Raw genomic sequence first — 22,881 nt, 5'->3', positions numbered from 1 at the left:
GATCCAAAAAAAAAAAAAAAAAAAAAAAAAAAAAAACAAAAAACGTCCAAAATTAAGAATGGTTATTAAAACGGGCTTGTTTTAAATGTTCAAAAGGAAGTAGATAACAAAATAAACCAACTCATTCTTGAGGGTTTACATAGCTGGAGACACTGTGGTATATGAAAAATTAACAACAAAACAAAACAAATAAAACACCTCATTTAGCACTATGAAGTCACTCAGCTGCTGGTGGTAGGTCTGGCGTTCCTGCGTGGGACTCAAAGCAACTCCAGTCTGGGCTCTAGACTGTGGACTCTGGGGGTAGATGTTTAACTGCCTCCCCATGCCCAAGCTACCAAGGAAGAAGCAAGGACTAAGCAAGGGAGCTAATGAGCTCTCTTCATTTACTGGGAGCCACACCTGGCAAGGGGATGCTTCACATCCAGGCAATGGGGTCTGAAGGCCTGTATATTTTCCCCTTAGGCTGCTCATTTTGAAAAACTTCAGATCTGGGGATTAGGTATAAAAATAGTAGAATAACGCCCATATATCCTTCCCCTACAGCCACTACCTGTTCATATCTTGCTATGCATCTGCCTTATTTCTCTCTACCTGAAATATTCCTCTCTGAACCACTCAAGAATTAGTTGCACACATTCTCCCATATGGAAACAACATGACTATCACACTCAGGAAATCACACATTAATGCAGTGCTATCACCTAATATATAGTCCAAATTCTAACTTCCCAACTGCTTCCCAGTAACGCTCATGACAATAGTTTCCCCATTCAGAGCCCAGTGAAGGACCATGCATTGCCTTTAGCTAGCACAAGCATCAGGTACCTAAAGCCTTTGATTATCCCTGACATGTTTTATAGTTAAAGTCTTAACATTCCCCAAGTCTGGGAAAGTTAACATGCTACGTAAGCCACTCACACGTCCCGCTGAAATGACCAAAATGAACATTATTTTGAAAACGTATTGCGAATAATGACAGCATGGTTAGAAACGGTTACGTGCTTTTCCTTTCATTGCTAAAAGTTATTCTGCTAATTCAGACTTGATTAAAACTGTCTTTTACCACAAGAGTAAAATATTTAACCTTAAACTCTAAGAAAGTCTCAGGTTTGTGGGTTTGAGCCCCACGCTGGGTGTAGAGATTACTAAAGAAAATAAATAAATAAACTTTTAGACTCCAAGAACAAATTTGCTGAATCAATTTGATGAGTAATATGGCAAAACTCTATGCTTAACAGCAGTAACATCATTATAAAAGTTTTCTCTGAAATGGGTAAATATTCTAGAACGCTGGCAGTAAGCTTTTCATGAAGCCTTTCCTTCTAAAGTTCTTATTTTCGAGTTTCACCTCCAAGTTCTAATCCCTGCTACTAAGAAAAGGGTATGAATAATGATAAACAAGAGAGGGTATGAGTCATTTTGCAGGACAGTCCAGAACATGAATGAAATTATTATTATTTTCTGCAGTTGATTCATTTCACTTTGCAAAACCTTGGTTAGGCTGATACGAATCCTGCTTTGTGTTCTGAGCTCTTATCTTAGTGTCCTTCCCTCGCAGAAAGGAAAGAAAAGCAGGGCGGGGGGGGGGGGTGGTTACTGAAGGTCCAAGCAGCAGAGACAGCAGGCTGCATCCATGCTCATCCTGCTCTCTGGATGACTCCTGCACACCCCCCCACCTGCCACAGAAGCTTGTCCTAAAGAGTTTTAAGTCCTCCGTCTCCCTCAGCCCGATTCCGGAATCCTACCACATACACAACTCCGTGCTTGCTTCCCTCCTGGATGGCTGCTGGGCAGTAAGCATGTGGGCGCTGGGGCTGGTAGGGCTGGTGGTACAAGAGCCAAATCTGAGTATGAAGAACATGCCATGCACTGATCTGGGCTCCCGAAAATCACACCTGGGAACTGCTGATCCCCTGTGCCTCCCACTTCTCCAGGAGAAAGCCCCAGCGGGTTTATGGACTCAGTCAATAAGCACTGACTAAGCACTCTTCCTGTATGCCCTCCTTCATTTCCCAAGGAGCCCAAGGCCCACCATGTGTGGACAAGCATCCTAGGTGCTGTGGATACACAGTGAACAACACAGGCCAAGTGCCTTCTGGCCTCTGGGATGCTCCAGTGGAGGGAGGCATCAGTGAGCTACAGTCCTACGTGGGGAGATGCATGGAAAGCACAAACCATTTCAGCCAGGGCTGAGTGCTCACCAGAAAGTAAGACAGGGGATGGGATCCAGAGTGCGAGGGGGCTGGGCTGTGCCCTCAGCCAGGGCAGTCAGCCCTGGTGTCAGCCCCTACAACGAGTTTATTCTGTTCCTTCTGCTACTTGGGCTACTCCCAGTCACAACCCAGACCCTTGGGCGCTGGGCCTCAGCTCCCAGGTGACCACGCACCAGCCCGAACAGAGATGGAAGAGGAATGCAGCGGCTGGTGATTCTGTCATCGTGGACACGTACGCCAGTCGGGGCACTGGCCCTTCAGGGCCTAGAGAATCTGGCAGAAGCTTTCATGAGTAAAATTCCTTTTACCTCAACCTGCAGAGACTTTAAATCTTATTGTAAATATTTTAAAGGTAAAGTATCAATATATTTAATGCTTAACGTATTTCAAGATAAAATACTTATATTTTATACATACATAAATATAACAATCTTTAAGAATTTTAAGTTTTTTAAAAATTCAAAATATTTTAAGTCTTATTTTTGCTAGTTCTCCTGCACAGGTCAGGGGACAAAAGGAAGTATTCAAAAGACTCAATTTAATGACTGAATTTCATACTGGGCAAAAGCCTACAGTGTAAGTTGAAACGGGTCTTCAAAGTCACCATCCACTAAGAACCAAAAGAAAACCCCAGCCAGGTGGTAAATGATTCTAGTCCCTCACCATATATCATTTCCACAACAGCTGTGTACACATTCAGTTTAAAGTGGTAAAAAAAAGTAAAATGAATCAGAAATTCAATCTCCCACTTTTATATACTTTCTAATAGCCTCACCCATTAAATTAATGAGTGGTTAAGGTATTCAAGAAAATCTACTTCAAATACCTATAAATATCCCTACCTCTATTTATAAATGAATGTGCTCTCAAAGCAGCTTCCAGAAATTTTCCTTAATAGTGCTACAAAATTCTATTTGCGATGCCCATTACATTTGTCTAACAAGGTATCCTGAAGTCAGCTGTTTTACAAAACTTGTAAACTCCAAACAAGACATTAGGATGGTATAAAACCCCAAGATGATTTCTATAGTATGCCCAGTTTTCAACTGTCCCAGAAGTTGGCTAGGAATAACCCAGGAAACTGAAGTCCCTGCTAATACTTCTATATTATATCAGTTATTTATCACTAACCATATTTTAAGTCAAATTATTGAAGAGAACTGGTAAACAGTAGTAAGAACATCTATTTTGAAAATAATCTCCATATCCTGTGCTCTCTCTGCATCAACAGGAGACTGAGTGTGGGCAGACCCTTAGGATTTCCCCGTCTGGCATCCACTCCCCCTTCTCTTGGTGAAACAATACCCGATTTTCTTCTGGGGAAGCAGCTGTCTTCACCACCCCTCAGCTGCATGGTTCAGGGGTGGGGAGGGGAGCGGCCCCAGAGGCGGGGGGGGCACTGCCTGCCTCAGACAGAGGTGCCCCCACCACAGTGGTAAAACCAAGGGGATGTGAGGAGATAATGTGGAGATGGGGGTGGAAACATTTTTGCCGAACTGGAGAAGAACCACACCTTCATGTGGACACTGGACCATGGGCTCAGGGGGCCTGCAGGTGATATGGCCATTTTCAACCAAGGGGGGCCCACTGAGATGTCAAGAGCTAGCCTGTGGAGCTTAACGATGGAGGTTGACCCAGTCTTAGGTGGTATCATGTGAGCGGCAAACAGAAAAACCTTGACACTTCTGGGACTTTTCAGTGACAGGGGCCGAAATACTGCCTTTGTCGTGTGAACTGATTTGTGGGGAGTTTGACTTGTAACATAAATACCCTCGACTGACACGAACGGTAAGGAAGACACCGATGACGGTGTGAGCCACACAGGACAAGAAAAGCAGAACAGAAGTAGTGAGTATGTGCACGCGTGTGCAAGTTTCACAGAAATAATTTTCATGACTTCCAGGGGAAGGAGCCGAAATGTTCTGCACGTTGGCTTTGAGAACGGGACCGCAGCTCCTCGTTTCTGCCCATTAACTGCATATGGGGTTGCCCATCGTGGCTTCAAGCCGAGACCCCGGGAAGTCTCTGCCCCCGGCGGTGGCTGTGGGAGGAAGGGAGAAGGTCCGGGAGCAGCAGTGGCCTTGAGAAGGGCTCTGGGGAAAAGCCCGACAGTAACCAGGAGCTGAGTTAGGAAGCCTTGCAGACAAGAAGGGAAATTAGGGGAGTCGGTGTGTAGGGGTTAAATCCTGTCCACAGCCAAACCTGAACAAATGGATTTTTGTCTCATCTCTGACAGCAGAAATCACAAAGTATAGAAGTTTTAAAACCGTCGTACAGACATACATCACGTAAGAGTTTAAAACTACTTGTAACTGTGTATTACCCTGCACTTTGAATACCATTCCTATACATTTAGATAGTCTTTATTTAAAAAAACAAACTGAACTGATAATCTGAATGTACTTTCAGACCTTGGGTTCCCCCTTTCTGTAAGGGGCCCTCAGAACACAAAAGCTGCGGGCACTGCCTTCATCGGAGGGAATTACGCACAGGTAATGCAGAGCCCCCCCCCCCCCCACNCCCCAGTTACCAGGCGCTACAACCCCAGTACTGTCCAGCTTCTGTCCGCTTCTCCTAAAAATTTAAGAACAGATTAAATTGGGAGAGAGAGGTCGGTGGCCTGACTTAAGCAGTTAATATCTGAGTGTAGTTCTCTCTCTAGATTAAAGAGGAGGTGAAGTGAACAGCCACACAAGTAACTTACTGGCGTGCTAATTTCACAGACTTCTGAAATAAGGACTTCACCTGAAGTCAGGTGGCTGGGCAGCCGGGTGACAAGCTACCTCACTGCTCCCGTTTCAGGCCCCTCCCCGACCCCCGCAGGACCCCAGGGGCACCCGCAGGTGGTGGCCCACTGGGTGGGGCACTGACCTGGAGTGGGACGAGATCTCGCTGAGGTCACCCATGCTGCCGTCGGCCACGCTGCCCGCCGAGATGGCTGGCCCGTAGCTGTGCACCGCGAACATCTTCGCCTGCTCGTCCTCGGGCCCCACGATGTCAGCGGAGTCGGCCCACTGCTCGGTGCGGCTGTGGATCCCCGACCTGCTGCCCGCCAGGTGCACAGGGCCCAGGACTGTGGCAGGCATGCAGGGGGCCGTGTCGATGCCGCTGTCCGTGGAGGCCCCCTTGATGTAGGTCAGCCCCAGCAGCTCCGGGTCCATCAGGTCACCAGACCCAAAGTGCTTGTCGTCACTGTTGCTGGACGTGTTACTGGACAGCGTGTTGCTGCTGGAGTGGCTGGAGCAACTTTTGTCTCCAATCTTGGGAAGAAAGAGAAATGGAAAGGCTTCAGACGGATCCCATACTCTGCTTCTTTATGAAGACTATTAGTTCACCCAGACTCACAAAGCTGCAGACCAAATGATCGCACCCGAGCCCTTTCTACTCGCTCTTCAATGTGAGACAATGAGAAAATTTGCTTTAAAAAAAAAAAAATCCCAATTGGATGCAGAAGTCCCAGATTTATAATTCCTCTTGTAATTCATTTTAAGTTAAATGGGAGTCTTCTCAAGACTCTGTTCAATGATTCGTGCCCAAAGCACGGAAGTATTACCACGGTGTCACGAATCACAAAATAATCAACACATTATACAAACTGGGAAAGCACATGGAAATTAAATAAAGGAGGAAAGCAGCCTTTTAACAAGAAAATTATCCTGTGACAAATTACAATGCCAGCCCTGGGTGTGGGCAGAGGACTCGGGCTTGAACCACAGCGGCATGATATTGTCCCGTCACTTAGCCCCTCTCTGTGCTCCTAACGCTGAAATCGGGTGATTCCTATGTGCCCCCAGCAAGATGATACCCTGTGACGTCCTGCAGCTGCAAAGCACAGCGTACGTGTAAGTGACTTCTCTGAGAGAGCCCAAGTCCCTGGGCGCCCAGGTGCTAATGAGCAGGGGCTCTCTTTGTGGTCCCTGGAAGAGAAAAATGTCCCCATCTGACTGAGGTGCCCCTACAGACACGGCTCCTCTGCATAGCCTGGGAACACAGACAAGGCCTGAAGTGTCAGTGAAGGACAGGATCACAAGGACAAGACCATGCCCTGATCTATCGCAAAGCGGCTTGGCTTTTCTTCTTCACGTCGCCCCATCAGCTCCTTATGCACACCCACTTGCACTTGATCTTTTTAGCACGTATTGATACTCTCCAGGTCTACTCCTACCCCTGCCTTTCTTTGTTTAAACCACTGTTAGAGATTTGTAAAGGTGGAATTCTATGGATACTGTCAGGCTGACTCAAGATAAAAAATATTATTATAAAAAAACAAAACGAAACAAAAAAAACACTAAGCTACTTTAAAATGTTGGCTTTACGTGGCAACGGCCCACAATTCATGTTTTCACGTTTGAAAGAAAGTTTTGCTTCATTGAGCAATGGTGGCCTGTAAGGTCACCAGTGGGCATAGAGTAAATGAAGAGTAAATGATACACCCCGTGCAAATGACCGAAAGCCACGTGCCGGGCCTGGTTGGAGCACTACGTCCAGGTAAGTTAGCTAGCATTACCGGGAACCATCTGGAATTGGACAGTAAGTGGCCAGCTATGGGCAGAGCCGCTCCGACCACACACACGCCACTTCAGTTTCCAGCCATGACCACTGGGTAATGTCCACAAGGGGGAGAATAGTCCACAGATTAAAAATAGGATTGTGATTTAGTAACTATTACGCTGGTTATCAAGGATCAAAAGGCTGAGGGTATAATCTCGGCTTTGCCAGTAATTTACTGTGTGACCTTTCTTTGAGGTTCTTTATAACTCGAGGAGGAAAAAAAGGAACCTAGCTTCTTTAATCATTTGGCCTCGCCTCCACTGCGAGTCCCTGGCAGGACTGCTAACACGGTGTGCTGAGATGCCTTAGAACGGCCTCGCAGGACATTAGCCCACGAATGAAGGACTTACGTGGGAAAGCTTATTGGGGGAGTCCTTGCAACTTCCATCCTTCTGCAGGGCTCTTTCTTTGTAGGAACTCAGGACTTTGGAGGGCGGGCCATGCCATTTGGTTTCTGTCACATAAAGAGGAGTTGAATATTTAATTTCTAGTGTTAACGAAAGAGCAAAGCAAACACAGAAGCCAGACAACAAAATGGTCTGGTAGAAATGAATAGGACTGTGGTTCTGGAACTTTCTGGTCTCACCAGTGGATACCCCCCAAGAGTCACAGAACAACTACCATAAAGTTAATGCTCCCTTTCCATGGGGACCACAAGTACCTTGACCCATGATCATGTCTGCTGCGACACTGGGAGACCCAGCCGACCACACGGGCATTGGGGCAGGGTGGTGCTCACCCAAGGGGTGAATGCCCGAATGAATGAATGAATGAATGAATGAATGAATGAACAGACAAGGGATGGGAGAAAAGAGGGAGCAGGATGGAAGGCTGGCCAGCTGACCAGCTTCGTGTCTCATTACCCAGGTGCCTGCTTCCTTCCAGGCTGTCCTCCCGCTCCCTGGCTCCTTCACACTCCAAAGGGCCCGCGCCCTGGTGTTCAAGCAGCAGAGGAGAGTGGCATCTGCAAAGAGCACAGAGCTGAGCAGCCTGCTGGCCAGGCATCCCCTGGCCCACCCCCCGTGCGTGCTGCTCCCGCGAGGGCCATCCCAGGGAAACCCCTCATCAGACCCTGCTTCCGTCCAAAGGAAGCGCCGCTGTCTGCCGGCCCAGCCCTGCAAGAGAAGCTTCAAGCACCTGGAATCGGGGATTCTCAGTTCCCCACTGGCTCAACAGAGGCACCTGGATGACAGCCATTTACAAACACAAAAGGGCTGCCGATGCAAGGAAGCTGAAGGGCTGTCCAGGGTCAGAGAAGCTGTCCCCAAGAAGCCAACGAGGAGCTCACTGCTTCTGTCCTGTTTTGTTTTTTCTCGTGCTGAGAGTACATGCCACTGACTGTTCTTTATAGCAAATGTTTTAAGGTAAAGAGAGTAAGACAGACCGGCTCGAGACTACATCGGGGTGGACTCTGGTTTATGGAAACCCCACATATGACAAGATAATCTTACAAAAGAAAGAAGTCCCAGGAAACTTCTTCCTACTATCAGGTGATTCTTACTTAAAGGATTCGGTGATAGATCCTGGTTTGCAGAAAAAGCCAGAAATGGCTTTTCCATTGATTAAAAAAACAAACAAAACCCTCTACTTTTCAAATGCAACTCAACTGAGAAAAACGTCTCTAAGTTCTTTTTAAGAACTCCATCTATTACCTAAGGCAGGGAACACATGTAGCTCGACTGCCAACATCTACTTCTGAGCCCAGACCAGAAGGCAGCGGGTTCCAGGGAGAGACGTCTCCCTCTGCACCTGTGAGAGCCATCACAGAAAGCTGCTGCTCCCCCAGGGAGACGCTTCTCGTCCGACCTGGCCATTGAGTCTCCAGACTCAATTAAAAGCAATACAGGCAAACGATGTTGCCAGGAGCACCTTTTCCTCTTGGAAGTTGTGAATGTTTCCCCTGAGTTCCTGCATCTGTCAATACAGCATCTCTGTGTCTCCAGATGTCCTCGGGCTCCACCTGAGCTGCCGGCTCTTGGATAGGACATGCATGCACACACTCCAAGGGACAGTCCTCAGCCCCATGTGAGAGGCACCCTTGCACTGTTCTCAAACAGGACGCAGGAAAAGACGGCCAAATGCTAAACTTGCCTTCTCTGATCTGGGGCTGTGTTTCGGAGAAGACGCACTTCCCAGAGGGGCTGTAAATTTACTCCTCGTTGGCAATTTAAGTGAGGGGAAAACTCCCAAGGGCTATTGTCTGTAGAGTCCCCAGATCCTTCATTTTCAGAAAGACTTTCCTTATTGAAATGAAAACAAAAAACAAAAAGCCAGGCGAGCTCCAAATATGGACAAATGAGCTCTACTCATATAGAAACGATGAGCTCTCTGGCCTGGACAAGTGACAAGCGACTCATTAAAAGCCTGTCTGGCATTTTTACACCCCCCAATGGCCTTGTATACAGCAGGCACACAGTAAATGTTTCTGCGCGAGCCCCTGACCAGGTCCCACCCAGGGGCCAGCAACGAGGGAAGACTGAGCAGTACCCGTCATACGCCGCTTGTGGTCTCCAGGGTCCGCTGCCGCCAGGCCCGGGGTCGCTGGAGGACGACTGGTTGCTGGGTGAACTTCTGAAATGGTGACTAGAATTATTAACAGGGCACAGAGGTAGCTACGGAGCGCTGACGTCGGGACCTGGCCTGTTTCATCTTGCAAATACACTCATTTTACAATCACAGAGAAGAGGAAGAAATACACCTCCCAGAGTGAAACAGAATGGACTGTGGACAAACAGAACAAGAACAGGTGATGCCAGAGATATCGGGTGGCTCATGGGTGGCAAGTGTATTACAGGAAAGAGATGTGGCAGGAATAAGCCTTCACCATCTGAAGATTTAAAGCGCAGTAATGACTCCGGCGAAATATGGAAGGACCACAACAGAACCCAGCAGAATACAGACTTAGGGAAACACTACTACTACTTGCTCAATGAAAACGTAATGCAAGTCACGTTCTGGTCCTGCATTTAAAACCTATGCAGAGAGAGAACTCTAAATTTGTCAAAACCATTTATTTTCACACATCTATTGGATGCAATCCTATTTATTTCAGACGCACAAAAATAAGTAATACTCATGAGAACCCACTTAATAAAGATGTGCTTGCCAAGTTTCCATTTTGCTGCTAGAACCCTCCAGGTCTCTTTTCCCCCTATAATTTACTAAATTTTACTTTAATAATGGAGGCTTTGCAGACCCTGCAGACCCCTTCCCCTCTACCTGGGCTACATATGTGCGCTTCTTTGAATATGGGGAGTTTATAAACTCAGCGGACCTCTGAGGAAGAAGACCCAGAGCCAAGATAATTTAATGTCCAACTAAAGGAATACTGTTTCTGTATTCAACCCATAAAGAGTAAACTGGAGAAAGCAGAGAAAGACCTTATGCTTTAATCTTACTATCAGTAATACTTTTATATAGGCTTACTACGTGCCAGGAACGGTTCTGAGCAGTTTGCAAATACTGATTGAGTCCGTCTTCATAATGCTCTGCAGAGGTCTCTATTACTACTAAGTTTATTTTTCAGATGAGGAAATCAGAGGTGGGAGAGGAGGAGTAAGAGCCGACGTAGCATCATCAGGTGAGCAGCCTGGCTCGGCACCCTTGCTTCCAACACTCTATTAGACCAGAGCCTGGCAAACCAGTTTGAGGGAACTCATGGCGTCTCCATGGCCCATAAGTTATGAAAAAATGAAAAGCAGTAGAAATTAACAACAACAGAGTAATCGACCATTTTGTTCACTTAAAACTACCTAATGCGAATTACACACCCAAAAATCCTCGCCAGCTTCTAATGCCATATGCACTTGTTATCAAGTGCATTCTCTCACCGAAAAATTAATTTTAGGGGCACCTGAGTGGCTCAGTTGAGTGTCTGACTCTTGGTTTTGGCTCAGGTCACGATCTCAGGGTTGTGAGATCCAGCCCAGCATCGGACTCCCTGCTTTGTGGGGAGTTCTGCTTGAAGATTCCCTCCCTCTGCCCGTCTCCCCACTCACTCTCTCTCTCAATCTCTCTCTAAAATAAATAGATAAATATTAAAAAAAAAAGAAAAATTAATTTTAAACTTAACCCAGTTTGCTTAAAATAAGAAAAAAAAAAGCAAGGAAATGCTACTGATCTTGGGACCTCTTAAAATATTATACACATTAGGATGATGGGATTTAGTCACTGATTTTGCAGTTTTATTTATATTCAAAACTACTTGCACTTATCTAGAGGCTCCTGAAGAGTCCCTTTCTGGGTGTCTTGCCCAAGCAGGTGTAGGGAGGAAGGTGACCAGGAGGACCAAAAGAGGGAAAGGCATGGCGCTGGCGGGGGGTGGGGAGTCTGGGTAGGACCTGCGTGTTACCAGCAGCACCGCTGGGCGAGGCGTGGGACAGATCCCGAGCACCATCACATCCAGGGCCTGCCCTGTGGTCCCGTCTGCCAACTTGTGCAGGTCAAGCTGACTCGGAAACAAGCCAAATAAAAAGGTCCCCCCTGTAATGCCAAGTTCTCACCCCAGAGTTTTGCAAGGGCCATCCTGGAGGAAAGGCCTTACCTCGTGCCATCGGGCAGCTTCCGGTCGAAGGAGGTGCTTCGAGGGATGGCGGCCTGGGCCTGCTGGAGAAGCTGCTGGCACTGTAGCCGGTCGGGCGTGCCGGGGACGGGGGAGGCCCGGGCCAGGGGCTGCAGGGCCGGGGTGGGCACGCGGTGCCACGTGGTGTTCCTTCGGAAGGGCGTTTTGTACTCACACGGGGTGCCTTCGCTGTCCAGCTTGTACTCCACCATGGGGATCCGGCAGAGCTCCGAACACCCTCTGTTGGGCGGAGGAGGGCGGGTAAGCAGGGAGGTTCAGTGCCGAGCCATCAGCACGGCTGCTCAGGGCTTACAGACGACGGAGGACAGCCACCTACCCCCAGGAGCATCCCCGGCTTATGGGGATCCAGTAGGAACCAGTAGCATCCAGCACTGTGCCTGGGGCTCTGGTTAAGTTGATAGATACCGCTTTAGGCATTACGTGCATATATCCTGTCTCTCTAAGTCACCTGCAAACTTCTTGGACCCGAACACATCTTTAACCAGTTTGCATATATGGAATCAAACACATTGAACACAGGGCAATAAACAAACTTGAACAGATTAAAAATGCCTCATATACAAGCTGAACAGATTCAAAAGAAGTACAGTTATACAACTAGGAATTAGTCACAGGTCACCTTTTCTACTGAGTCTGAGAAAAGTGAAAAACAAAATTAGTAAACGCTGTCACAGTCAAGGGGAAACCAGAGCGCCCATCCGGTCAAAGTGGGATTCTTAGTTACCATGTCATTCTCGTAAACTAGCAGTACAGTTCCCCAAACGTCATCTGCTGGAGCGCCCTCTCATGTGCTTAGATGCCCAGTCGGGAACGTAAGACCTGTTAGCCTCAAACTGTGATTAAGTCAGACATCTCTCAAGTTTCTCATTAATTACACAGTGCAACTAGCACTATTCACTCGACCAAAGTTAGCCTGCAAAACCTGCCGGCACGGTATGGCAAGGACACAGAAGACAGGGTAAGTTTCAAGTCTGAGCGCCAGGGCACATGATCCCAGTTTGCCGTGTTGATAGAGCTGGTGCCTCTCCCCAGATGTTCGAGTCAACACAGAAACTTGCTAATATTCACCCCCTGAGAAATCAGGGTAAGGTGCAGTTCTTTAAGGAGACTTCCATTCTGAAGATCGTAGAGGAATATTTCAGCCTCTTTTCAGAATCATCATGTAAGAATGAGGAGAACAAGAAACAGAACCAAACTTGACCATCTACAAAACTTGAGACAGCCAAACTCTAAACCACAGCAATCACAGATGGAAGGCAAATGGAACAGTGCTGAGGGTTCAGCAGAGCAGAGGAAGGCAAAAACCCAAGGGTGTGCAGAGGGAGACAAGGAGAGATGAGACCATTCTCCTTGAACAACCCCGAAGGGGCACAGGGACTGGAAGCACCAGGCACTGCAGGAGACAAAAGTGAGAAAGAAGGCTTAAGAAGAGGGGGTGATTTAGAAAAGAAAGAACAAGGAAAAGTTTGACCCTGGGCACCATGAGTACCACATGGTACCAGGGTCTATTCAGGCAATAACCACCCCTGCCTCTAGGGGGCAGCAGCAATGGTCCGGGGCACTCTGCCTGAAAGAGCCAGGCTCCAGGCACAGAGGAGAGCATGGCTGAAAACAAAAGTTTAAATGACAGTTTCACTGGCAAATGAGACCCAGGGTCATTCCCCTTTCCTCCAAATCCAGCTTCAGAATGCTTCTCAGCCTACAAAGATGAATGAGGCTCTTTCTCTAGTGAAAAGACAATGAGATGTAATTAGATATAATTAGATGTATGTCACCCAATCACCCTGCAGGGAGGCTCACCAACCAACCATATCCTTCGAGAATAAGAAGGAACTTTTGAAATTTAAAAAACATGATAGCTAAAATTCAAAATAAAAGAAGTCCACTAAGACTAAGGTAAACTGAGGAACTCTCCCAAAACATTACAGGAGAGCAAGCATATGAAAATTAAAGTTTGATCCAAGAAGTCTAATGTGTACCTAACAGAGATACCAGAAAGAGAAGAGGGGGCAAAAGGTGGGGAGGAAATTATTAAAAAACAATACAGGAAAATCTCTAGAACTAAAAGACATGTAAAACCAGATTAAAATATCCACAGAGTGCCCAGTTCGATGAGTGAAAAAAAAGTCTATGTCAAGAGATACATACATACAGACGTAGGATGGAATGAAACTTTTGGAGGTGATAGATACATTTATGGTGTTGATTATGGTGATGGTTCCATGGCTGTATACTCAACTCCAAACTCACTAAGCTGTGTGCATTCTATGTGTACAGCTCTGTTATGTCAGTCATACCTCGATAAGGTCTTTTTCAGACATCGTGTGGAACTCAAACAGATATAGAGGAGAACCTGAGTTTCTGGCGGGACAGGAGGTAGGGAAGGGGGGCTGGCCTCACACAAAGGGTCGGGGCACAAAACCGCTTCATTCTCAACAGCAATATTGGATGAAAGTTACTTCTCACCCGTCAAATCAACAGTCCGTGGAGCTTGGGATGAACAAACAGGTAGGAATACAACAATGTCCTGCTTTTTGGCTTGAGAAACCAAATGGATGGTTGGTGCTACCCTCTGAGAATAGAAGAGAAGGAGACTGAATAAACCATCCAAAAGAGGTACTCACACCTGTTTTAGTAAGCTTTACTTCATCTTATATTTTAACTTTCCTTCCCTCAAAGCTAAATTCATCTCTTACCTAGGCAAGTTTAAATTACCCGGGATTTCCTGAATGCATTAGTTAAATGGTAAGATTTGATAAGCCCAGATTTACACTGGAATGCATGGCTATTATTATTATTATTTTTTTAAAATAAAATTTCAAGGCTCTACAACGTTAACTCATGGACTTGTACTGTTTCCAAGTGTTTTTCTCTTTAACTAGATGACACATCCCCTGGGACTACTGATTCACCCATATGAAAAACAACCTAATTAGAAATCATAAAGGTGGGATAGGACGGTAGTATCAAAATATCAAGAAAACCTACTCTTGTCTTCCACCTTGTTGGGTGCTCTAAGCAAGTCACTGCATAGTCAGGTGAACCCCAGGCTTTGGTCTCAAAGGCTGTAGCTGCCTGATGAGCAAGGTCAAGGAATCCTTAAAGGAGGGAGACCTAGCCAAGTTAAAGGTCTTGGAGTTGTATTTGAATGAAAGGAACATGAACCTTGAATCCTGTGGACCAAAGGGTAATGTGTATCTCCAGCACCTGCCTGGGCTCCTAGTTTACTGGGCTAGGCTTAAAAGGAAGAAAAAGCAAAGAGAAGACAGATGGCTGAGGCGTGTGGAATATTTAATTCATGCTCATCGATTGTAGCCTTTAATAAGATCGTAATTTAGCTTGAATCTTTGAGGAAAAACATTATATAAATGCATAATCATGACTAATATTTTAGAGAGTGCTGACAAAAATGTGTGCAAACGCGGGAGGTTGAGGGGAGATTCAGGGTGGAATTATCTCATTTCCAACCTTTTGCACAAGTCATATGTAAATGATCTTAATACTAAAAACTGGTGTTCTTTTGCCCTAATAAAGATCAGCTATTTTTGAAAGAATGGCTTTATTTGAAAATAAAAATTCATTTTGTGAGTACGTGACACTTTCATAGCAACTACTCTTTATAAGCTAGGTTTCTGCTTTGTTTTCCTCTAGGACTAAACCATCAAATAAATACCAGTAGTTTTCACATACCATCAAACCTAGTCAAACATAGTTCTGTTCTAAGAAATGTCTGGAAGGACACGGATAGAAAATTCAACAAATTTTTAGGGAAATAGGAAGAGGTCTAAAATAAGAGTTGCCAATTAGCGACACAGAGGTCCTCCTGCTGCAGTGAGTATGAGAAACTCCTTCCCCTGTCCCTGCCCCACTCCTCTTGTCTCTGTGGTTAGTTCCAGCACAGGATGCAAGGAGATATCTCCCCACTCCTCTGGAGCATCAAGCCTGGTGCTGCCCTGCAGGGGCACACAGCAAGGGTTTCTGACAACTAGTAAAGACCACCTAAAACCTAAATAGACCAAATGGAAAAAGACCTAGCACAAAAAGACATTTTCCCCCAGAATGAGCTGCTAATCTTCTGTGTAACTGAAAGTTTCTTTTGTTTGTTTTTTCTTTTGTTTTGTTTTTAAGAAAAGACAAGCCTTTAGCTGCCTTGCATTAGTGTACAAATTCAGAACTCACTGAGAAATGCCCTTGGCTTCCTCTCGACGTGCACCAAATCAAGTCCATGGACATGAACTGCACTTCTAGCTTCTGGCACACTTTTCACGGTTTGCTTGCCAGACGAAGACACTTGAAGATGTTAGAGAGGCTGTGGGATCACTTACATGTAAGCATATTGATTTCCTCTTTGCTCAATAACAAATGTACATGTCACCTACTTATGCTTCTAATTAACATGCCAGGTAGAGATCAATACACACTCTGCTTCAGGGGTAAAAATACATATAATTGTTATTAACATTGCTTGTCTAGCCAGGAACATCTCTGGTTCTAATACTGCTCTGTAGTATTAGAAGGAAGGCAAAAACAGTCTCTGGACCAAAGTGGTCATGAAATATGTGCTCACTGGACATGCGGAATTACAAAACTGTGAAACTGACAAGCAGTTCCAATCGTTGGAGACCTTAGAGCACCTTACATATTACTGCTTTACTCTGCAAAACACTACTCCTTGTCCTTCTGAACTTAGCACGGTGGGCTTTCTGGGATGGCTTATTCCCGGACCAGGGATACTTGTCAACTTCCTTGTACCCACACTGACCAGCACTCACTCTGCTTCCTGCAGCCTGAAGTGGTTTCCCACCATCAGGGTCCTAGGGCAACACCTGCTACTGCTTTCCGGTCTCTGGGCACGGCGGGCACAGAGGTGGTGCCCGCTTGGGGGTCACAGAGGCATCTGCCTGCACTGCCAAGCATCACACTTAGGCATTGCTAACTTTAGAGACGCCCTGCAAGGTTCCCAAGCGGGCATCCGCCCCTGCAGACCGACTTCTTTCAAATGACATCTCTAGTTTCCTGGAAGAACTCTCCATTAGCTGTCAATCATTTGAGCATTCGAAGGCAGAATCACCGCTAGCCAGGCTGTGGTTCCAGTTCGGAAGGATCACTGCCACCTTCAAGCCTGACCGTCAGGGCCATCATGGATGGGCCACAACACAATCTCTTCTAACCATCCCCAGCAGGACCCCTCCCTGCCCCCCCCCCCAGGAATCGCACTGTTCTCCACTAAAGACACAGTATGGGCTCTTGGCTCAAAACCCAGAGCTGTCAACATGTAGCTTAGAAACAGCACAGTCTCTTTGGACCCATGTTAAATCATAGGAAGTAGGTAAAAGTGCCAGCTTCACAAGAAAGAAGTCAGTTATAAATAGATACTATGTTTGTCCTTTTATAAAACAGAAGAAGCTAATATTAAACAGCAAAAGGGTCATCAGGGTTTATGAAAGTTCTTCCCAGATAATATGTTGATGTGTAGAACTCTAGAATGGCAAAGTTTATATAATAATCAGAATTGCAGAAAATTTTAGAGCCGTAAAATTCCCTTTGTGCACCTTCACTTACAGAACACGACATCATTGTCCTGTTACTTTTTTCTTTCCATCTTACATGAAAGTAGGACAGATGAGTTTATGCCACATCGAAACTAAGAAGGGGGAAGAGTTCTATGGGATGATAACTAGGGAGAATGCTTTTGAAGAGTGGCAACACGAAACCAAAAACCTAGAAAATTCAGAAGATTGAAAGAAACAAGTTATAGTCTACTAAAAAAAAAGAAAAAGAAAAAGGCAGTGGGACAAGTTAGTTGGATCTCCACCGGGTAAACCATTGACCGCGCAGCCAGGGCTTAATCACATAATTGAAACGTGCATTTACTGTAGTCTGAAACTGCCGAGTGGTTTTATTTTTCTTGGCTGCATCACCCAGAACCTCTAACTGAACCCAATAATCCAACATAAAGCCTTACAACACACTGTAACGCTATCCTTGACTTCCAATCCACCACTCACCTTGTATGGCATGGCCCGGTTTTCCATACACACCACAGCATTTCAACGTCACAAAAATGTTTGAGGGGGTACAAAGGAAATCCCCCACGTTCAGAAGAAGGCTCAGACAGGTTGGAAAATCGATACAACCAATCAGAGGCAGTTTCACGGCTGGAACCCAGCCTCCTAGCTCAGCACTCTTTCCAAAACACTTTGCCCATCTCCTTAGGAAACCATCAAAGAATCACGAATGTGGTCCACATCATGTCATAGTTTCCATGAGGAGTTTAGAGAATCTTTGGGAACAAAGGCGGGCAGATCCCCTCAAATGAACTACCTGCTTCTTTTATATTATTCACTTTGTAAAAGAACCTTTTTATAGCCCTAGGGATTGAAGTAATCACTTCAAATTTTAATCATTTTAATGTCTGTTATGCTAATAGCCTGCTAATAGCTAAAAGACTCTTTCCAAATCATCCAACAAGGTGACAGGGGTAATTGATGCTCATTCACTTAAATCACAAACTCTTTCCTTCTATTGCGTAAAAAAAAAAAAAAAATCAAAAGCTTCCAACTGGGAGATAACCACATAGCATAACTTACTGGAAAGGTTAGGGCTGTGCCATATATGAAATAGGCATGATATGAAATATTAATGCACTTTTCTACACATTTCCTTAATTTATATAGAAGTAGAAAGACATCTAGATGATAGATAGAATAAGAACCATCTAGACCATAAACCCACTTGACCAGCCCTATCAATAAAGGCCTTGAGTTGAAAAGGTGTGTGTCACACTAAATGGGAAGCAAGGCTATCTGGTACTGAATAATTCATCAGCTTGCACCCCTCTCCTTCCTCACCAGCCACAGGGGCAACTGAGGCTTCCCCTACTGTAGACCCAGCACTTCGACTTAGAACACGGGCTCAGAAAGTTTTCAGGAAGCCAACCTCCTTCCTTTTTTCCTTTAGAAAGCTTGAGACCAGGAATAATGTTTTACTGCATTACATCCTTCAAAGGTAAACGCAGAAGATTCGCAATAGCTATTTGATGCCTGATTTTTGATGAATGGATTCCCATGAAAGAGAATACCCACTGGCTGCCCATCATCCTAGCGTGGTGTACTTGTCACGCATGCACCTGTCGTTTGCCTGACAGAACGCTGATGCTCACTGTCACCCTCTGCGCTCCTGTTACGACGTCAGCGGCGTTACAACATTTCAAACTGCTGAAAAGGCAGGAGCGCCAAAGTGTAGATTATTGACTGGAGAGGGTGGAGCGTGTTCTGCGCTGAGATATTTTGTATCAAGTAAGAAATTGATGCTACAGTTTGAGAAATACAGTTTTGAATGGGAAGACCTGTATTTCAGAATGCCAAGTAGACAAAAAGAGTACAGGCAAGTAAAGATGATGTCCGTCCTCACCATTTGCATAGCCTCAGTTTGGGCATAAACCAGGTAAGAGTTAACGAAAAGACTGAATGAGTAAACACAAGGCCACCACCTTTATGTTCCTTCCTTAATGCAACATTCTTACTTGAAGGAGGAAGAGAAAAATCTGAACCTTCCATTGGAGAGATAGGGCAGAGGACGCAGAACACTTCACAGGTTACACTGAAAGTCATTCCCAGAGGGTGCCCCTAAGACATTACCAAAGGTGGGGCACCTGGGTGGCTCAACTGGTTAAGCATCTGCCTTTAGCTCAGGTCCTGATCCCAGGGTCCTGGGATAGAGCCCCGCATCAGGCTTCCTGCTCAGGGGAGAGTCTGCTTCTCCCTCTCCCTCTGCCCCTCCCCACTGCTCATGCGCTTTCTCACTATCTCTCTTTCTCTCTCCAATAAATAAATAAAATCTTTAAAAAACAACAATACCAAATGTAACTGATTTTTTAAAATCTAAAGTTAGAACTGTACTTTAAAAACCTCACTTAGGTCAAGATCTCAACTCACCATCTACTTTCTCTCTCTCTCTCTCCAAACTGCTAACTTGACAAAATTTGAGTTTCCCCTTCTAGTTCTATTTCTAGAACTAGGTGTGTGTATTTTAGGGAGTGGAATGGTCTAGCAACCAGCAGCAAAGCAGAACAATGGAAAGCTTAGAATGAGCTTAAATTATAATAAATTTATAAAATGAGCATAAAGCTTCAATAGAATGATGAGAGAACAACAATTTAGGCTCAAGACAACATGATACAATTTCCACCGTTTTGCATTATATAGAGAAACATGGCTGGGGCGGTATATCAACAAAGTATGAAAAATCACATGAAAACAGAGGCGCCACAGCAAGGAATTTTATGTCCTCGTTTATTGGACATATTTACTGCATCACTCACATTGTATAACAACTCATACATCATTCTGATGAGTTGTTATTGCCTTATATCAGCCTTTTAAATTGACATGCTTGCCTTAAAATGACATTGATGGAGTGTCAGTCACCTTGGAAGGCTAGGAGCAGGAGCAATGGGATCCCTTGCAAAACCGAGCAAGAGCTTAACGAAGCCTCTTCAGCCAAGTCTTATTCATCTTTGCCACAGAGATGTCTGCTTGGGAAATACCCTCCACCCTTTAAAACCTCATTTCTGTCTGAAGAGTGCTATCCCCCAACTGCTTCTGGCCTCTCATTCCCCCTCTGTGTGAATTCCGCTCCAGGTCCAACCCCAGCACGACATCAGTTAATAAGCATTCCCGAAGGGATCCTCCCGGCTCAGCGCACTCTGGAACTCCACAAGGAAAAGGGAAAAAGGGCTCTGCCTTCCTTTCAAGCTGAGGGACAGCTGAATTACCATCACCCTGAGGCTGGAGAATGGGACTTCAAAATATGGGGTGCCTTTTGATAAATACTTTTCCAACTAAAGACTTCGCTTAATCCAGCAGCTTCTGAGTCTTAAGCAAACACCTTCTGATGTGTGAACAACCAGAAGTCAGTCTATTAGGGGACAGGCCTAGCCTGATGCTGATGGAACAGACAGGCTGGAGGTGAGTTATTCCCTACTGAGATCCTGCAGGAAATCCAACAGATAAATGGCAAATATGAATCTTGAAGCATTTTTCACTCTATCGTTGTGATGCTTACGGAGATTGAAGTATCTTGCAATTCATTGATTTGGCTATTTTTGTAGTCTTATGACTCTTTCATGAAAGACACACACACACACACACACACATCCATTTAAATGAATGTCTTTTTTTTTGCCCTCTCCCTGACAAGCGCTCAGAACACTGTGTGAACAAGATGGTGGTAATTATCCATGCCACAAATCACATGTGTGGTTTTAGCTGGAGGCAGATCCTTACATATCGTGCTAAGGAGAAATGGCACTAAGTGATGTTTCATTTAAAAGTTTTGTATTTCAATTTTTTAAATGAGTCAAGTGCCACCCATTTCCCCTGTTAAGCCCCACCCCCCAAACTGTTCCTTAAAAAAAATAGAACAACACAGAGGCTAAACTTGCTGGAGCACAGATGAAATTTAAAATGACATTTCATTCTTGCATCTCTGTCTAAAGCAAAGAGCTGTTATTGCAAGGATTGTTTCTTGTTACATGAGGCTGCCTGACAACAGAAACGTACTTTTATCAGAGCGCCCAGACAGTCGCAGGTGGAACACGAACCCCAAACTCACAGAAATATGGATTTAAAAATCTACAGATTCAAATTCCCACCCAATTGGAAGACTGAATGGAAAGAATTTTAAATGATACAGGCAAGGCGTTAAACCTTCGTGGCTTGCAGAAATGGGGGTGCGGGCAGCTGGAGTGTCACTACCAGGCAAACAGCGAATTCTGATCAGGTGTTCGGCAGAAATACAGAAGACAGTTATTTCAGATTAATCGGGAGAGAAATCTGTACCTTCAGGGAATGACATTAATGAGACTCTGAGGAAACAAAGGCATTTAAATCTCTAAATATCTTGAACAGCTTCAATAAGAACATTTGCATTTAAAACAAAGAAAGAATTCATTATGTGCAGACCAAGGCAGATAACAGATAACCTGTCCTTGGATAGAAAAGTAACAGCCAGAACTTATAAATGTTAGTGTTTGTTTGTTTGAGGTGGAAAACACTTTAGTATTTCTCAGGAAACTGTATTCTTCTAAATCATATGTTCTAAATACCAACCATAATAACTTTAACATCTTTATTAACCAGATCTCTTGAGAAGCCTAAAAAAAGACATTTCTACTGAGCAACAGTAGGCCAGAATTATAAACAGGTAAGAAATGTCATTTTTTAACTCAAAAGGAGAACACGGTAACCTTTTTGTCTAATTCCATAGCAGTACTCAGTCTCTAAGACTCAGCAGATTTATAAATCTGTATTTCCACCAAAGGAAGAAAGAACTCTCACTATATGGGAAAATTTCTGGGAACTGGCTTAAAATAAAACGCTTCACTTATACAATATTGTGGCTTCAAAGGTCTAAAGGACTTGCCTTTGGTTATTTCCAAGTCTCGTTTTTAAGAAAATAAGTTTCTGTCTTTGATTTCTTTGAACTTGTACCACTGTGTGTGCCTGGTGGGATTCTTGGGAAGCAAACAGACTGGACGGGACAAAACCTGGAAAGGCAATGAGAAGCGTCCTGGATATTTCCCGTGACATGCGGATGCTATTCCCAGGAAGAATTTCAACTCGTTCAACCTTTATTTTGTAAACCTACTGGGCAGATACAGAAAACAAGGCTACAGAGAGTCAGGCAGGTGGTAAGTGGTAAGAAATGGAATGGAAACAGACTTCTGCAACATTCTGCATGTTAGCCAGGGAGGAAGATGGTATGCCTCTGGTCTGTTTTCTAAAAAAGGTCATGGTTTAGAACTGATCTAGCCAATCAACAGTAGCCACTAGCCACACATGGCTAAGGAAATCTTAATTAATTATTTGAATTAAAAAATCACTTTGGGGGCGCCTGGGTGGCACAGTGGTTGAGCATCTGCCTTCGGCTTAGGGCGTGATCCCGGCGTTATGGGATCGAGCCCCACATCGGGCTCCTCCGCTATGAGCCTGCTTCTTCCTCTCCCACTCCCCCTGCTTGTGTTCCCTCTCTCACTGGCTGTCTCTCTCTCTGTCAAATAAATAAATAAAATCTTTATAAAAAAATTCATTGCAAAAGCTGACGCATACTCCACCAAGATTGGACAGAGAATATTAAAAAAAAAAAAATCACTTTGTCGGTAGCACTAGCCACAGCTCAAGTGTGTGACAGTCGCGTGTGGCCAGCGGCTACTGTTTGGGATGGTTCAGTCGTGGAACGTGATCACCGTGGGAGCTGTGGCTGGATAGACAAAGTACCAGGAATGACCTCAGTGACCATGGAATATGTCCAGAAAGTGGGCAGTATCTTGCTATTGCGAATGACAAGAATTTCTTTTAGAGCATGGACAAACTCACATGAATATCCTACAGTTTTTAATTTAACTAAAATGCATGGGGTTCTGATTATGCCAGAAGGTGCTATGTGGTTTACATGTATCATTCTTATTTAATCTCTGTAAGAGTACGAGATAGGCCATATTATAATCCCCATCTTACAGACAGCAAATGA

General features: G+C 44.9%; 1 protein-coding gene across 9 annotated transcripts in view; it reads right to left on the bottom strand.

Moving 5' to 3' along the window:
• The window catches only part of SIPA1L2 (signal induced proliferation associated 1 like 2), a 240,798-nt gene that overhangs the window by 33,716 nt on the left and 184,201 nt on the right, over nucleotides 1-22,881 (bottom strand). For 7 of the 9 annotated variants that reach the window (XM_019797353.2, XM_011222166.3, XM_011222167.3 and 4 more), the window contains 5 exons: nucleotides 11,311-11,568; nucleotides 9,255-9,350; nucleotides 7,631-7,731; nucleotides 7,118-7,221; nucleotides 5,088-5,476 (listed from right to left, as the gene is read on the bottom strand). In XM_019797353.2, the coding sequence (XP_019652912.2) occupies nucleotides 5,088-5,476; nucleotides 7,118-7,221; nucleotides 7,631-7,731; nucleotides 9,255-9,350; nucleotides 11,311-11,568 (948 nt within the window). The remainder of the gene's footprint in view (nucleotides 1-5,087; nucleotides 5,477-7,117; nucleotides 7,222-7,630; nucleotides 7,732-9,254; nucleotides 9,351-11,310; nucleotides 11,569-22,881) is intronic. The other 2 variants (XM_002917099.4, XM_034662511.1) reach the window with 1 other exon arrangement.

Source organism: Ailuropoda melanoleuca, chromosome 6 (genome assembly GCF_002007445.2).
Source record: "Ailuropoda melanoleuca isolate Jingjing chromosome 6, ASM200744v2, whole genome shotgun sequence".
NCBI lineage: Eukaryota > Metazoa > Chordata > Mammalia > Carnivora > Ursidae > Ailuropoda > Ailuropoda melanoleuca.
Note: the sequence above shows the minus strand (reverse complement) of the source record. Positions and strands in the feature narration are given on the sequence as shown.